The following is a 16,979-nucleotide window of genomic DNA, read 5'->3' on the forward strand; positions in this document are numbered from 1 at the left end:
TGTTCCATATGCACTTGAGAATATGTATTCTGCTGTCATTAGATAGAATGTTCTGCATATGTCTGTTAGGTCTGTTGGTCTGTAGTGTTGTTCAAATCCACTGTATCCTTATGCTTCTCTGTCTGGATGATCTATCCATTGTTAGAGTGAGGCATTAAAGTCCCCTACTATTATTGTATTGCTGTTTATTTGAAGACAATCTTAATAGGTGCAGGGTTCTACCTTGGTTCAGTACATCTCTGCAGGAGGCCAAGACCTCTAAAGCCTTTTAAATTCCAGAAGCCTATTTATTTTATCCTCGAGGTAAAATGCACATAATATAAAATTCACCACCTAAACTATTTTAAAGTATACAACCCAGTGGCCCCTAGAGAGCTTCCGGATGGGGGCTGGACACCAGAAACACCAAGGCATGATTAGAGGGTTGAAACTTTCTGTCTTGAGCTAATTATTACTGTCAGTGATCTAATCCATCATGCCTAGGTGATAACACCTCCATAAAAACCCCACACGATGAAGGGAACACACTGTCCCAGGTTGGTGAACACACTGGTGCTAGGACTCTTCTGGACTTCACTCAGTGGACCTCTTCATCTGAATCCTTTAGAGATATCCTTTATAATAATCATAAGTAATCGAGTGTTTCCCTGAGTTCTGTGAGCCATCCTAGCAAATTATCAAATCTGAAGAAGGGGTATGGGGGCTGCCAATTTACAGACGCTCAGCAGAAGTACGGGAGGCCCAGGACTTGCACCTGGCATCTGAAGTGGGAGCAGTTTTGCCAGACTGAGCCCTTAGCCTGTAGGGTCTGCGCTAACTCGCAGATAATGTCAGAATTGAGTTGAGTCACAGGACACCCAGTTGGTGTCCAGAGGGATGGAGAATTGGTCGGAGTGGAGAAAACCCACACACATTTGGTGTCAGAAGTGGTGTTTGTAAACAGGACATAAAGGCTTCCTTCATTTCCTCCACCGCCGCCCTCTCACTGTCCCCATCCATCAGCTCTCTTCTTGGCCTCCTTTCCCCAGGCCTTTTGATCAGAAGGTGGAGTGGGTGGCAGGGTTGTCTCTAAGTGGTTTATTTCCTTCCGAGACCCAGGCTGCAGAGCGGGGACCAAATACTATTCTTTCAGCTACTGCATCTTTAGGAGACCAGTTTAATAAATCTGGACGTTATCCCGTTGTGTCCTTCTGACCAGCACAAAGTGATCTTTTGATTCACGATACATTTCTAGCAATGGCTTGGGAAGTAACACCACCCGAGAGGCTGGTTTGTTGAAGGTGAGGGTAGTTGGGGAGGGGCGGTCTGAGCCTGCCTGACTTTACTGTAAGCAGTGACTTACTTTTACTTCCCTGTCTAGTCCTACATGTGAGGGGATTAATCTTTAAACCCTCCGCCTCGGTTACCGAGTAACAGGCACAGTTGGTTTTGCAGGCCAGTGTGTTCCCAGTGCCAGCCGTTCACTCATTAACACTTCTGGAGGGGCTGCGTGTCCTGGTTAAACTCCAAATGTCACACACTGAGACCCACCCGGCTGTACACACTGATTTAATTAGTGAGCAATCTGGGCAGGAAGGACCCAGTGGAACCAGAGACATCATTGCCACCAACAGGGAGCATCTGGAGTCGGATGTGGAGCTGAAGCCCAGCTCTGGCCCTCAAGTGGTCGTGCAGGGACAGGTGGCCAGCCTCCTGCCTTCGCTCCTTGACTGTGACCCGTACCACCTACTCTGAGCGCAAAAGGGGACAGTGTGCAGAAAAGCTAAGCATGGTGGCTCTCAGCCCCTGGCAGACGCTTGCTGGATACTAGGACCCAGTATCTGTGGTCCTGGGAGACCCTGGGGACCCAAGAGGATGGTCAGGTTGGGACAATTTGGCCTGACCACTGGTCTAGAAAAGGGAGCAGGAAATTTGGTGGCAGGCCTTTATTGTCCAGCGAAGGATGTTCTAGGACCAGGACTGCCGTGGCTGGAAGTGAACCGTGTGACACAAGACACTATCCCAGGACCCTCTCGGTCCACTCACGGCCTGCCGGCTGCAGAAGGATGTGGCTGCCATCATGGCAGTGTCCCCAGAAGTGGGACATCTGTCCCCAACCCTCCGTGCTTCTTATCTGAATTACATACAGGTTCAGCCACCCATTCAGTAACGACCCCTTCCTGGGACTATTCTGGTTGCCTTTGGATCCACTAGGCTCCCTCTACTTTTCCCAAGCCTCCCCGAGCGCTCCCCACTCCCTCGATCCCCACTGCGGGTGGAGCAGATGTAGCTGCACTTGGAAGCAGCTTCCCTGCACGCGGCCACGCCGTGGGCAGGAGATGGCACCATCGGCTCGGTTTAATCATCAATTTATTTCCTGCCGGGAAGCCCTTTCTGCCCTGGTCTGGCCTCAGTCCCTCTCGCTCGAGCTGGCCCTGCTGCAGGATGGCTGCGGACAACTCTACCAGTGGTCCCCACGCCCCCGGACCGCAGCTGAGCGTGGTCGACATCACCATCATAACCGTGTATTTTGCCCTGAACGTGGCCGTGGGCATATGGGTGAGAGGACGGTGGTGGTACCAGCTGGGGTGGGCGGTGGGCTGCGGGAACCGGCCGGCACGTCCCTGGGCATTGCGTCCTCTCCCTGGAGGCCTGGTGCCTGCGGGGTTCTCCTCTGAGCCCCGGGGGAGATTTGTCGGAGACCTTGACCGAGCTCCTTTCACTCTTGGGCAGCAGCTCCTCAGTCTCTAAAGTGAGGAATAGGAAGTCTCTCTAAGGGCAGGCCGAGCGCGAGGCTCAGGGCCTTCTATGCGGCTGACATGCGGGGGGCCCGGGCACAGCACGCCGTCTTCCTGGCCTCGCCTCCAATGTCAGATGGACCCACTGGGCGAACATCGCCCTCAACGATAGAATCACAGGGGTTCTCGGCTGCACCAAACCAGCTGGGCCAGAATCCAGAGGCGGGGAGGGGCGCGCAGGACCTGGGGGTCTCTGTTTTGACAACTCCGTGTCCACCAGCCTAGCCTAGTTCATAAGCCAGTTTCTCCCACCTTTGATAGGAGAGAAGCGATTTAGGTCATCACAGGCAGCAGCGGGGCCCCTTCTATGCAGGCACTGTGCACATCACCCTAACCCTCCCACAGCCCCAGGCCAAAGGCCAGCCCCGTTTACAGGTGAACCCCGGGGCTTCAGGGGACAGGGACTTGTGCAGTGAGCCCCAGGACCCTGCACAGAGGGTAGGGCCTCCTCCTGTCTACTCCTAACGCCATCAGCTGATGGGGCTGTTTCCACCCTTTGGCTGTTGTGAATAACACCGCTGTGAACATTCGAGTACAGGTTTTGCTTGAGCACCTGTTTTCAGTTCTCTGTATCCTGGGGGTGGATTTGCTGGGTCCCAGGATAATCTGTGTGTCTAACTCTTTGGGGAGCCAGCGGACTGTTTCTGCAGCAGCGGCATGAGCCACGCGAGGGCTCCAGTTTCCACCTCTGTCCTTGCAGTCCTCGTGCCGGGCCAGCAGGAACACGGTGAGCGGCTACTTCCTGGCGGGCCGGGACATGACGTGGGGGCCGGTGAGTGCACCCTCCTTCCGGTGGGGCCGCATCTGACCTCTAGGTCAGCCCTCATCTGCATCCCTGCGGTCACTATGTGTGTCCTCCTCACCCAATGTCACCCCCCCAACCCCGGCCAGCCCAAGCAGGCAGTGATGGGGCAGGCTGAGACTGGCAGGGGGTCCCCAAGCTGGGGTGCTGGAAAACGTGGCAAGGGTGGGGCTCGGAGTCGGGGCGGGCCTCTTGCTAGATCCTTTTCCTCTCTCTCCTCCAGATGGGAGCCTCCCTCTTTGCCAGCAGTGAGGGCTCGGGCCTCTTCATCGGACTGGCGGGTTCGGGCGCAGCTGGAGGCCTGGCGGTGGCAGGCTTCGAGTGGCATGTGAGCTCCTGGAAGGCGGGCCCAGGCTGTGGGGGGCCGTGGGAGGAAGCACAGCAACCTTGAGAGACGCTGGATGGCGCTGCATCAGAGCCTACCCCTCCGTGGCCAGAGGGGCAGCTCCCGGCAACCGGGGTGGTCAGCATCCAGGCAGGCGGCGCTCCTGGGGAAGTTGGGTCTTCAGAATGCTGAAGAGCAGCGGGAAGCCGTGAGCCTTTGCCTGGCCATCTGTTTATAGGGCTGTGGGGGCGGGGCCGCCCCAGGTTCTCATGGCAACTCAGGCCTCCAGACTCCTGGTATCTGCTGTCCTTACTCTGCCTCTGTCCCCCTCAGGCCACGTACGTGCTGCTGGCCCTGGCATGGGTGTTCGTGCCCATCTACATCTCTTCGGAGGTGAGTCTGCTCCTGGGGCCTCAGGACAGCCTTGCCTGTGTCCGGGCCTTGGTTGGAGTGGGTGGTGGTGATGGGCAGGACCCCTGGCTTCACTCACAAGGTTAGTGAACCCACAACTCTCAGTTCTGGGTTTGTTGTTAGTCCAACTAACATCCCCATCAGCCCACGAAGACAGGTCCCCTTGGACCTCAGCCCATGGGCCTCGTCTCTTAGTTTCCACTGTACCTGCGTGTTGCATCTGGGGGATGATGCATCTACCCGAGCACACAGGCTGCACACCTGGGCTGTGCACTGGGCTACACACCTGGGTGAGACACCTGGGCTGCACACTTGGGTGGCACACCCAGGAGACACTGTCCTTGACTCCACCACTCCTTCAGCCCCAGCTGGGCTGTCATTAAGTCCAGGGGATCCCCTTTCCTGGTTGTCTCAGTCTGGCACAGCCGGCTTCCCCAATCAGCCGAAGCTCACTGGATTTGTCACCACGGCCTCCAAACTCATCCCTGTGCCCCCAGGCACAGTCCCCCGAATCCATTCCTCCTGTCTCAGCCTGCCACGCCCAGGCCTGAGCCCCTCAGGATGTGATCAGAGCGCTTAGCCTGGAATTCCAGGCCTGGTGTTGGGAGTGTGAGAAGCTCCCGGTCCTGAACACGGGCCGTGGTCTCGCAGCATGCTTAACCCCTGCCCCCGTGCCCCCGCCAGATTGTCACCATGCCTGAATACATCCAGAAGCGCTATGGAGGCCAACGGATACGCATGTACCTGTCTGTCCTGTCGCTGCTGCTGTCTGTCTTCACCAAGATATCGGTGAGCTGCCCCACCCCCCAGCTTCTGGCTGGAACATCCCTGCTCTGGGGCCCTCGAAGGGACCTGACATCCCTTGATCTGTCCCTGCCTTGTCTAACAGCTGGGGAAACTGAGGCCCAGAGAGGCACACTGACTTGCCCAGGGTCACACAGCTGGCCCTGCAGCACCCTGGGGCTGGGCTCAGCAGCCGGCGAACTTGGGGGCAGAACGCAGGCCCTGTGACTCCTGCTTTGCCCAGTTTCTGGATGCGGGGTGTCAGGGGTTACGGTTAAGGGCCGGCACCGGGTGAGCCGGGACCGCCCACTAGGGGGCGCCCAGAGCCCGAGGTCTCTGGCCCGTGATGCCGTTTGGTTGTCAGTCCCCCGCTAGGCTGACCCCGCGGCGCCCCCTTTCCCTTGGGGGCCTGGCCTGGCCCCGCTGGAGGGCCAGCGTGGGGCGCGTCCTGTCCACACCCTGGGTTTCACAGGTAGGGAGACGGAGGCCGGGAGGGCGGGGAGCTGGTTCCCGGCGCGCGACGACTCCGCGGCAGCACCAGGCCTCGGGTTCTCCCTCCCGAGTCTTCGGTGCCTGCCGGTCCCCTGAGGCCGTCCAGCCGCTCCAGCTCCGGCCCCTGCGAGGGCTCAGAGGTGGACGGCGGGTCCTGGGCGGCCTGCTTCCGGCCAAGCGAGCCCGCCCAGCCCCGAGCCTGCTTCCTCCCGCGTGGGGCCTGGCGCTTCTGCGGGCGTGGCCCGGGCTTCCTCCTCCGCGGCCCCTGCAGCCCCGGGAGCCTCGGCCGGCCGGGCCTTCACCGGAGCTGCACGTCTGCACGTCTCCTTCTGGGGGGGTTTCGGGGTGTTTAGAGAGCAGGCGCCGCCTTTTTCCCTGGACAGAGCCTGAGTTCTCCCCTGGGGCTTCCCTCTACTGCCCAGGACGGCGCCGCCGCTCTCCAGGCCCGGTTCCCACGCGGGCTCCTCCCCTCCCCCCTCCCGCAACGCCCCCCCGGCCCCCGTGCCGGCCGCCTCCCTGGCAGCAGGGCCTCAGTACAGGGGGACGCAGGTGTGTCACGGTGGGCGGGGGGGACAGTGCGGACCCAGAAGAGGGGTTGGCGGTGCCTGCTGGGGTGGCGTTGGTTGGGGTCTAGTGGACAAGGGGGTACGGACGGCATGGGGGGTGCAGACGCCAAGGAGAGAGGTGCATGGCGTAGGGCGCGTCTGGGGTGGTCCCGTCCGGAGGCCCCGACTGCAGGGGTCAGGCGCCTCGGGAGCAGAGGAGGAGCTGGGAGGGAGGTGACCGGGAGCGGTGGCGGCTGAGGCGGACCAGCCATCACACGAGCCAGACCTGAGGGCCGCAGCTGGCTCTTGGGTGGCAGTTCCCGCCCTGGCCCAGGGGGCTCTGTCAGAGATGAGTGAGGAGTGCCCAAGGGGCCCTGGGGCCTTTGAGCAGAGGTGACACGGTCAGGTCTGTGTTAGTGCCACCGGCACCCCCAGAGGATGGGCTGGAGGGGACAGGGGCAGTCTGGCGAGGCCAACCCCTGGGCGTAGAGGTTTCTTCCCCCCCACCCCCGTGTTCGTCCTGCTGGTGGCTCTGAGGCAGAGCTCACACCTCACACTCAGAGCTTGGGCAGGACGTCCAGAATGTCGGGGTTGGGGGGCAAAGTGGGGGATCCTTAGAGGCCACCTCGTGTGCAGCCCTGTTTACAGACAAGACGATTGAGACCTAGGGAGTGGCCACCACTTGCTCAAGGTCACCACTTGCTGAATCGGGCAGAGACAACCGTTAGAGCCCAGTGGGCCCGACCACTGCCGTGGGTGGTACTGAAGGAGCCAGGACGTGGCACTTCAGACTCCACTTTGTGATGGGATGACTCAGTTTGCCCACCTATAAAATGGGGAACCTCAAGGCTGGGGCTGCCTGGATGAAGCGGACAGGGAAGCAGGAGGAATGCAGATTGCCGGGCTGGGTCTGGGAGGGACTGGGGCCCCCCAGCTAATGTTTTGGGCTGAAGCTGTTTGCAGTGTGTGTGCCCAGCCAGCCCCCAGAGGCCCTGACCTCACTGGGTGGAGCCCCAAGAACGCCCCCACATGTCTGCACGCCCAGGATCCTCACCAGCTGCAGCCTGTCCAGAGACCACAGGGCCCGCCTGCCACCAGCCCCCATGTGGGGACAGTGGTCTGCAGAGAGAGCAAGCCATGGGTGACAGGGGGCCTCACACGGGCTTGGGGGGAGCCGAGCTCCATCATCGTGTGCTCTGGGAAATAGAGAAACCCGGCCTGACACCCCAGGCCGCTCAGGGTAAAGGCCAACCGTGGCCAGCAAGACCCTCACCTCTCCTGCTTCTCCCGACGCAGACATCACTCCAGCTACACCGACCACACCCGAGGCATGAGTGTGCCTGCCACAGGGCCTTTGCACCTGCTGTGTCCTCTGGCTGGATATCCATGTGGCTCACGCCCCTGCCTCTCAGGTCTTTCACAGCTCACCCTCTCAGCGAGGCCCTCGGCTGCCCCGCAGGTGCAGACCTGAGCCCCCTGTCTTTCACACACGTGCTACCTTCTTAAGCCGAATGATTTCATTAGAATGGCCACGGTCCACCTCCCCCATTTTTTCTCTGTTCATTGGTGTATCCCCAGCGGTACTAGGTGCCCGGCACACCTCATGGGACTGAATGGAATCATCTGTGTCAGGCTCAGCTAGGTTTTCTGTGAGGGGCCAGATAGAAAGCATGCTCAGTTTGGCATGCCACTTACACACCACTCAAGTTTGCTGTTGGCGTTTGAAAGACACACCAGTGCGCCTGATGGGATCAAGCCTGTGGGCTGTAGTGTGCCAGCCCCTGGTCTATGCAAACGTACCTGTTTATTGAGCACCTACTGTGTGCCAGGCCCTGGGTGGGCACCCATGATGAACCCATTTCTCGTTCTCAAGGACCTTTCCTTCCAGGCAGATGAGATAAGTAAACAGAGCAGTGCATCCACACTAAGTGGTACAAGGGTGATCAATGCAGCAAATGCAGGGCTGAAATCTGGACGGAAGAGAAGGAGCAAGGGACAGGCTTGCTTTGGAGACGGTGGTCCAGCCGCTGAGGGAAGCCGATGGGGCTGGGGAAAGGGTGCGTGCAGGGTCTCTGGGCCGGGAGGTGGGTTTCATTCTGCGTGAGTGGAGATGCAGAGACCTCGGAGCTCCCTCTGAACAAGCCGAGTGCAGGAGGGACCAGCGAGGGGATTCCAAAGTGATGGGGCCCAGGGTGGGGACAGTGGAGGTGGGCAGGAGTACTTTGGGAATCAACAGCCGTGGCCGGTGGGTTGGGTGCAGGGAGTGTGGCAAAGGTGAGACGTGTCCAGAACACTGAAGGGACAGTGACGGCCTCTGTGGAGATGGGCGAGGTTGGGGGTCGGGGACACAGGATGATTTAGGGTAAACTCGTGGTAAATGTCGGTGCAGGGACCTTCCCAGCTTCTCTGCTACCCACAAAGGGAGGAGGCAATAGGGTCCCGTGCAGGAAGGTGGCCAGGGCAGGGCAGGGCCCAGCCAGAGGGCACGTGCCTGTGGGGCACTCAGGGTCCTGAGAAGCTGTGACGAGCCAGCGGATCAGCCCTAGCCTGCAGGTCAGCTCAGCCCAGCTCCCTCCCATGTCCGGGGCTCATGGCCCCTGCAAGCCCGTGGGATGGTGCAGGAAGCGGGGGGTCAACACTCTCAGGGGCCCCGAGGGTCAGCCCTGCAGCCCGAGGCCCTGCTCACAACTGTGCAGCTTTGGGCCAGTTGCTTCGTGCCTCTGCGCCCGTGCCCCGCTCTGTGGAGTGGAGCGGCTCCCTCAGGGGTCCTGCCTGCGCCTCCCCGGCTTGCCCTGCGCAGGGCCTGCAGAGGCCAGCAGGGCCAGAGGGGGCCGAGCACAAGTGCCTATGTTTCTCCACATCTGCACCCGCACTTTACCCAGAGGCTCAGGAGGTAAGGCGACATGCTCACCAGGGACACAGACCCAGGTCCGAGCGGGGCTCTTAGCTTCTAGCAGGCTGCAGGTCACCTGGGGCCCCAGGAGAGGGAGCTCCGTCGGCAGAAGGAGAGGTCAGATCCGGCCGGGGGTAGTCTGAGGCTCCTCGCGGGGTCTCCTTTAGAGCCGGCAGGCAACCACACATTTGCTGGCCTCCAGCGGCAGCTGCGTAGGGTCCCCAGAGGGGACGGCGGCTAAAGTCCCACCTCCACACCTGTGCCTGTGCTGTTCCTGCTGCCCGCGCATCACTCTTCAGATCTGCTGCCCTGGAAGGAAGTCCCTGAGCAGTAGAGCAGTCGGGGAACAGGGTGTCGGGGCGGGCTGAGTCCTGAGTGATGAGATGCAGAGACTGGGGTGCCCTGCTTAACAGGGAGCAGAGAACAGGGACCCAGACAGACGTGGGTCTGGAGATGGAGGCTCACTCGTCTTCTTGGGCCCCCCACCTCCAGGAAGCCCTCCCGGACTCCCTTTTCCATCCCCAGGCAGGGGCCAGACTGAACAGCAACACTGCTCCCTGGTGGGCAGAGGCCACTCAGGACTTTATTAATATCAGCAACGTCCCCTGCACACTGCTTGTCCACAGCCAGGACTTCCTCCCCTTCAGGACAGTCCCTGGAAGGTGTGTGGGGGGGTCTCCCCTTCTTCCTCTGTGGGGCATCAAGGCCACACGTCGGGTGTGCGGCACTCTGGGTCCTGCGGTTACCTCGGGCCCCTGCACACACCCCTTTCCTGTCCCCAGATCGACCTGTACGCGGGGGCCCTCTTCGTGCACATCTGCCTGGGCTGGAACTTCTACCTGTCCACCATCCTCATGCTCGCCGTCACGGCGCTGTACACCATCGCAGGTACGGTGCCTGCGGGTGGCAGGTGTGGCCTGTGGACACGCACGGGAACCTGAGCGGTTGGCGGGGGGCAGGGGGCCGCCCCCTCCCACAGCCTGGGACCTGGCCAGTTCGTGTCAGGCACCTGGGCTTCTGCAGCTGGCTCCACTGGCCCGGCTGCTGCGTCCACAGCTCACCCACCCGTGCAAGGGCAGGGGACGTCGATGTGGAACAGCTGTCCTTCCTGGAGCTCTGCTCACCTCCCTGTCCCTCCCCCGTCGAGGCCAGGGCCCCTCCAGCTCTCTCGTCTCTACCCACAGGGGGCCTGGCCGCTGTGATCTACACAGACGCCCTGCAAACGCTCATCATGGTGGTGGGAGCCGTGATCCTGACGGTCAAAGGTGAGAGGCCATGGGGGCTGTCACAGCAGCGAGCCCTTTGGGGTCTGGGTGCTGCCCTGTCGGGGCCCCGGTGTCCGCACTGGGGGTGGGTGGCCTCACGAGGTCAAGCCACGAGGCAGGCAGCCCCCCACCGGCCTCCCCTGGGTGACGGAGGCCTGCTCCCCTCCCACCCCTGCTGCCCAGCAGCACTTCTGTCACCAGCTCCGGGCCGGCTGGCATCTGGCTGCAGACCTGACTCAGGAGGCAGGGCTGTCCGCACCCACGCGGGCTCGGGGCTCAATGGGAGCAGGGCTGCGGGTGGGTGTGCAGACACAATTGGGAGACCACAGACCTGCCTGGACATCTGCCCCCGTTGTTTCAAAGCATGTCCAAGATCTCAAGAAGCCAGCGGGACAAAGGCAAGGTGGAGAGAAGGGGGGTTTGGATCTCCTGGTCTGGGAACAGGGAGGAAGCTCGGGGTGGGGGGGCTGCCCCAGAGGTAGTGAGATCCCCATCCCGGGAAGTATGCAAGCAGAGCCAGGAGGATCCCATAGAGGGCAAACGGTCTCTTCCAGACAGACTCTAGGACCCTGTGGCCAGGCAGTTTCCGACCCGTGTCTAGTGTTCGTCCGTTCACTTTGAGCACTCACCCTGGCCTGGCCTGGGCTACAGGTGGCACTGATGCCGGGAGCCCAGAGTCCGGGCAGCGGGCTGCCTGCTGGGGAAGGCGGGGGAGTGGGACCTGTGGCTGCCCAGCCTTCTGTGTACCAGCCTCCTCACAGACCAGGGGCCCGTGTCCCCCGGAGCCCACTGCGGGAGAGGCACCCAGGCAGCCAGGCCTGGTCTGGATGGGGGCGGGGGAGTGACCACAGACAAAGCAAAAGCCACAGGTGGGCCCAGACCCCGAGGCAGACAGGAGCAGTGAGGGGGTGAACGTGGTCGGCCTGCGCCGGCCGGCTGGTGGTATAGCCTTGGTGGCGCCCCTGCCCCTCTGGGGACTCTGTGTCCCTTCTCAGTGCCACATCCCCCAGCCATTCTCAGCTCTACCAAAGTCATGTCCTTTGGAAGCCCCTGGGTCAGGACGTTAGCCTTTCAGGTTCCTCAGGAAGGTCCTCGAATGCCAAGAAAAGACACGTTTGCTTCCTTGAGTCGACAGCCTGGCAGAGAGCTCCTCGCCTGAGGCTGGTGGGCGTCCAGAGGCCGGCAGGACACTGGGGTGCCCTCGTGTGGAATGCTCATTTAATATTATCATTTTAAATACGAATAAAATAGTCCTTTGAATTCACCTTTTTAAAAACCCTCTACCTCCATACCTTTCCAGACACTGGAAAAGGTGAAGTGGGAAAAAGTTGAGTTTGATGCATCAAGAAGTTACTCGTGAGATAAGGGCAGTGGGGCTGGGAGTCACGGACACCAGCCACCAACCGTGCCCGTCCCGCCCGCCCCCTCCAGCTTTCGAGCAGATCGGCGGGTATGATCAGCTGGCGTCAGCCTACGCCCGGGCCGTCCCATCCAGGATCATCTTCAACACCACCTGCCACTTGCCGCGGGCAGACGCCATGCACATGTTCCGAGACCCCTACACGGGGGACCTCCCGTGGACTGGGATGACCTTCGGCCTGACCGTCATGGCCACCTGGTACTGGTGCACCGACCAGGTGAGGTCGCCGCCCTCCCTACCTTCCTGCCTTCCAGGGTGGCTCTGGAGGTCAGGGCGGCCAGGGAACACCTGCACGGTGAGCCTGGGCTGGGGTGGAAGCCGTGGATGGCGTGGCTTCAGGCCCGGGCACAAGGTGTTAGGGGTCCTTGCAGTCCCGGGGGGCCTGGGCCTGCCGTTTAGAGTCGGATGAAGCCCACTGGCCGCCACCCATCCTGGCCTTCAGGTGCTTCGACTGGGACAGTTTGGAGTACGGGATTCCGAAGGGGCTGGAATGCTCCTCGGCGGCCCTGCCGTCGGCCTGGGGGCTGGCGTTTCGGGCCAGTCTTGGGGTCCCAGGACCCGGCAGCTCACAGGGCCCTGGGCCACCCTTGGCCTTCCAGTGCGGGGGAGCTGCCACAGCTGGGCCTGCTTTCCTGCCGGAGCTCTGGGCGCCATTGGCGGTGGGGCGGTACTGCAGGGGTCCCAGGGTCCTCGACGGCTGCGGGAAGGCATCTTTATCCCTAGGGACTCGGTAGTGGTGGAACCGCTGGCCCTGGGAGAGAGAGAGCAGAGTGAGTGAGACCCGGGGGCTGGGGCAGCTCTGCCTCTTCCCGAGGGGCCCTTGCCAGGCAGGCTGCAGCCGGCACACCTGGGTTTGCTTCCTGGCCTTGCCACTCACCAACTGGTGGTCCTAGACAAGTGTCTTCCAGTCCTCCGTGCCTCAGTTTCCCCACGTGTCCCAGGGGAACAGTCCCGCCTGTGAGGTCGCACTAAGGCCAGCACCTACTCTTCCCCATGCCCCACCCTCCTCCTCCACATTCTCTGTAAGAGGGACGGAGGGGGATGCCAGAGACAGTGCCTCCCCCTGTGCCTGCGTGTCTGGTGAGTGTGGCGGCTAGGTCTTCCTCCGGAGTCTGACTCTAGGCCTTCCCAAGTTGGGCACGTACCAGGTGGCACCAGGCGGCCCTGCTCCCTCTCTGGGCAGAAGCAGACGATGCCCCCGCCCTGCCTGCCTCGAGGGCCACGGGTAACTGCAGGTGGCACTTGGGTGGGAAGGGGCCTCGTGAGCACCAGAGCCTCAGCGGGCACGGGCCTGATGACCGTCCTCGCCTCTGGACCCATGGCTTCGAGGGCCCCACCCAGGAGTGAGGCAGCCAGCCCGAGAGTCGACCCAGCCAGTCACTGTGAGGTGAATGGGGGCAGCTTCCCTGCAAGGCAGGCCTGGCGGCACAGGCCAGAACGCTGAGGCCCAGGGTGGAGTGCCTGCCCAGAGAGGAGCGCTCTGCATCTCCCGAGCACAGGTGTTTTGTGTGCTCGCTGGGAGACCCTGCCTGGGCTGTGACGGCAGGAGGCAACCTATGTTGGGAGGGTCCAGGAACCCTGGGAGGCTGGGCCTCAGTTTTCCCATCTGTGACATGGTGCCGGAGAGTCCCTTGTAGGCTGCGCCCACCACAGGTGTCTGCCTGGCACCCCTGGGAGGCCTGGGGGCCGCCGGCCTGGGTGAGCGAGGGGCTGGTTGAAAGGCCGGCGGTGGAGGGCGTGTGGGGAAGTGTCTGGACTGCCCTGTGGGCCAGCCGGGGCCCCTCCGCCCCAGGGCACCTCTCGCTCCCTCCGCACTCAGCATGGCTTGGCGTGGCATTGGCGTCTCTGGGTGGGGCAGCATTCAGGAGATTTTCCCATGAAGGCCAGGTGAGTGGCCTGGAGGTCAGGGCTGGAATGGGCTTGCCTCCTGGATAAGAAGGTCACACAAGGAGGCAGCTGACCCCAAGGGGGTCTAGAGTGCCACCGGCACTGGGGGCCCGCACCTGGCCTCAGCCTTCCCCCCGCATCATCCTGCTCAGGCTGGGTCTGCCTGGGCGACTGCTGGGCCCTGGACCAGAACCCCCGCCACGCAGGTACCGACCTACTGGGTCCTGGGGGCTTGGCAGGACTCTACTCAGCCCCCAGGACACCCACGGTGTGGTCAGCGGCATGCGGCAGCTCTGTGTGCTGGGGCCACGGGCGCTTTTCGTTTTCTTTAGGCTTCTCAGTGTCTCCCAGCTCAGCCACAGTGCGTAGGTGGCGATTAGAGCCCAACAGATCCAATAAAACAGGAGGCAGAGGCCCAGTGGGCAGAGAGCTGCCACGCCCCGCCCTGACCTCAGCCGCTCGGTCTGTACCCCTGGGAGGCGCACAGACCAGAGGGTCCTTGGGGCCTGCCCGCTCCCGTGGTGCCGGCGCTCCTGTCGTCACCTGCCGCTGCTGCAGTTTCAGATGGGCTGTATTTCAGGTAGCAGCTGGGTCAGTCCTCATGGCGGCCACCACTTTTCAGGCTCCTGCGCAGGTCAGGCGCAGTGTCAAGTGCATGGGCCCCGTCACCTCGTTTCTCCCGTGTTCCCGTGGGCTCTCTTGTCCCCATCTCACAGCCAAGGGGTCCAAATGCTCCTGGGTGGCACCGGGCCATAGCTGACCCCGAGGTGGCCCTGACAGATGCCTAAACTTGGTGACTTGCAGCTGACCACCCAGGCACGGGCTTGGCCGTCCACACGCGGCCTCATCCAGGATTTGCAGCAGCCCTGCGGGTCGGGGGTCATGTCACATCTTGCAGGCGAGGACAGAGCGGTTCGGGGAGGTCCAGTGGCCGGGCCGGGAGAGGGAGCTGGCCTCCGGCGGGGCCTGTGCAGAGAGGCACTGGGATGCTGCCGGGGAGGCCCCAGCCTTGCCTGTTGGGGCACCGAGCTTCAGCTTCTCCAGCTGTAGAATGGGGCGACCACGGCTGTCCCACCCACCTCCCGGGGCTGGCCGCCAAGAGCACGGAGCAAAATAAGGGAAGACGTGCCGGGATTTAGGGAAACTCTTGTCTCCCGTGGGGAGCGCGGCCCTGGGCTCTTGTAATCACAGGACATCACAGGGGAAGGGTCTACAGAGAAGCACATCTGACCCCCTCACTGTCTAGACGGGGAGACTGAGGCCCAAAGTGAGGAAAGGACTTATGGCATGTCATAGGAGCTGGCGGAGAGGCAGGATTGGAATCAGCTTGCCCTGCAGACCCCACGCCGCCAGCCATGGCACCCTGTCATTTAAAAAAAAATTTTTTTTTTATTAAGAAAAGCAAAGGCAGTTTATTCTGAGCTACAGCAAACGGGAGGCAGCTTCCGTCCCTCACATTTGGCAGAGGCTGAAAGGCAGGCAGATGAGTCAGGGAGCTCTGCAGAGGCCCTGATGGGAGGCCCTGATGGGAGGCCTCGGCCTGGGGACACGGGAGGTGGGGCGACCGTGTGATTGGTGGGGGTAGGAAGCGAGCAGGGGACAAAAGTTAGAGATGCTGTCAGTTATTGATTAGGTCCTGGCCACCCGGGGCTAACTGTTAGAGCAGTCGTCGTGCAGCCTCCGTAGTGGTTACTGGAGATAACCGTCGGCCTTCCTGCGCGGCTCTGAGAGCTGTTTATTGTACGTAACGGGGTGGCTTCCCGGGCAGGTCAGAGTTCTATTTTTTTTTTTTTCCCCTGGGCTGCATCACGGGGCTCGTGGGATCTTAGCTCCCCAACCAGGGATTGAACCCGTGCCCTCGGCAGGGAAAGCACAGAGTCCTAACCACTGGACCGCCAGGGAAGTCCCAGAGTTCTATTCTTAGACGCGGTCCAGCCAACATCCAAGGGCTATTCAGCCTCTGTGGGACTGCGCTCCACAGTAAGTGCGAGTGAGCACACCTCCAAGGACATGCCTTTGCTTTTGGACCTTGAGGTGAATATTACAAACTGCTCAGAAGCCTAAATTTTGAGGGATAATCAGCTCTGATCCAGAGCTGCTTTACAGGAGTACAATTTTCATCTCATTTTCCTGAGACACTTAGATGGGCCTCTGAAGAGGCACACGACAGTTTCTCTTAAGGACCCTAAACACAAATGAGCACTGAGGGGCCTCTGAGACGGACACATGCGATTCTGGGCCTTGACAGAAACGGCTTTTGTGAAAGTGGAGGGAGTTCGAGTACAGTGGTGGAAACAGGTTTCTCCTAAAACAAAGGCTGTTTCCACTCCTACGCCTGACGTGATGAGTCTGCATTTGTTCCGTTGGATGTTAACTGTTCCCTAGGCATCAGACATTAGATCAAGCATGGCCCACTAGGTCCACGACTATTAAGTACTGACTATCTTCAGCCAGGTAAGACCTTGGGAAAAGACTGAAAAGATCACATAGAGAAAGCATCTGAGGTCCTCTGATGGAGAACAGGCTACAGGCCACCATTTCCCAGAATGCCCTGGCAGCCCCTTTGCTTTGATGTAAACCCAGGTTATTTTCTCCCGTTGATGAAAAGGTGCTGGAGGATGAGCCGGGGTGGGTGGAGTCTCCCAATGGACACCAAGGAATATTCTAGTGGATTCAGTTGGCTGCACCCTGAGAGCTTTGAAAATGACTCCACCCCTGCCTGATCTACCAGAGAAAATTCTGTTTTAGAGCTTGCCCTGCCCTGGCACCCTGTAATTAATGCTTCACCAAGAGCTGTGTCTAGAAGGAAATGCTAGGAGCTACCTGTCAAACTTGCATGTTTGGAAAATAACTTAAAATCACAAAGAATTCCTACTTCTGGATTGCAGGAGGTGATTTAAACTGCAGAACACCAGAGGAAAAATACTCGTATTTAAAAGTTATAGATTGCACAACTCTGTGAACATACTAAAAACCATGGAGGTGTACACTTTATGTGGCTGAACTGTGTGTGAATCATGTCTCAGTAAAGCTGTTTAAAGTCCCACATTCTTTTTTAAAAAAGTAGAACCATGGTGTCAGAACTGGGAGGGATCTCAGATGCCATCAGTTCCAACTACCCGCCTCCCATTCTGCAGATCTGGAAGCTGAGGCCCAGGCAGGAGCTGCCTGAGGCTACATGAGGAGTTGCCCTCATGCTGCAGCTTCTAGCTCCTTCCATTACTGAAACGCAAGCTTCCCCAAACCCAGGTCCTAAAGCCCCGGACCTCTGCCAGGGACACGACACAGTTGGAACCAGCGTCTGCCCTTGGCATGTGCATGAGCCTGCCAGCCTCTCGTGAGGGTGCAGGAGGTGGGGGGGGGGGGGTCCCTGATAACC

The 16,979-nt window shown here is 60.5% G+C and overlaps 2 protein-coding genes across 5 annotated transcripts in view; one reads left to right on the forward strand and one right to left on the reverse strand.

Annotated features, from left to right (window-relative positions):
• The first annotated feature begins 2,397 nt into the window (after positions 1-2,397).
• SLC5A10 (solute carrier family 5 member 10) overlaps positions 2,398-16,979 on the forward strand; it is a 55,161-nt gene continuing 40,579 nt past the window's right edge. For 2 of the 4 annotated variants that reach the window (XM_007448402.1, XM_007448405.1), the window contains exons 1-8: positions 2,398-2,538; positions 3,478-3,549; positions 3,803-3,907; positions 4,238-4,297; positions 5,000-5,104; positions 9,811-9,916; positions 10,213-10,293; positions 11,725-11,930. In XM_007448402.1, coding sequence (XP_007448464.1) covers positions 2,425-2,538; positions 3,478-3,549; positions 3,803-3,907; positions 4,238-4,297; positions 5,000-5,104; positions 9,811-9,916; positions 10,213-10,293; positions 11,725-11,930 — 849 coding nt within the window. In that variant the 5' untranslated portion in view covers positions 2,398-2,424. The remainder of the gene's footprint in view (positions 2,539-3,477; positions 3,550-3,802; positions 3,908-4,237; positions 4,298-4,999; positions 5,105-9,810; positions 9,917-10,212; positions 10,294-11,724; positions 11,931-16,979) is intronic. The other 2 variants (XM_007448403.1, XM_007448404.1) reach the window with 2 other exon arrangements.
• The window catches only part of SACK1G (scaffolding CK1 anchoring protein G), a 30,727-nt gene continuing 25,289 nt past the window's right edge, over positions 11,542-16,979 (reverse strand). Inside the window, exon 5 of the mRNA XM_007448401.1 lies at positions 11,542-12,464. Coding sequence (XP_007448463.1) covers positions 12,069-12,464 — 396 coding nt within the window. The 3' untranslated portion in view covers positions 11,542-12,068. The remainder of the gene's footprint in view (positions 12,465-16,979) is intronic.

The sequence above is a fragment of the Lipotes vexillifer genome, unplaced genomic scaffold (genome assembly GCF_000442215.2).
Source record: "Lipotes vexillifer unplaced genomic scaffold, Lipotes_vexillifer_v1.1 scaffold533, whole genome shotgun sequence".
Taxonomy (NCBI): Eukaryota; Metazoa; Chordata; class Mammalia; order Artiodactyla; family Lipotidae; genus Lipotes; species Lipotes vexillifer.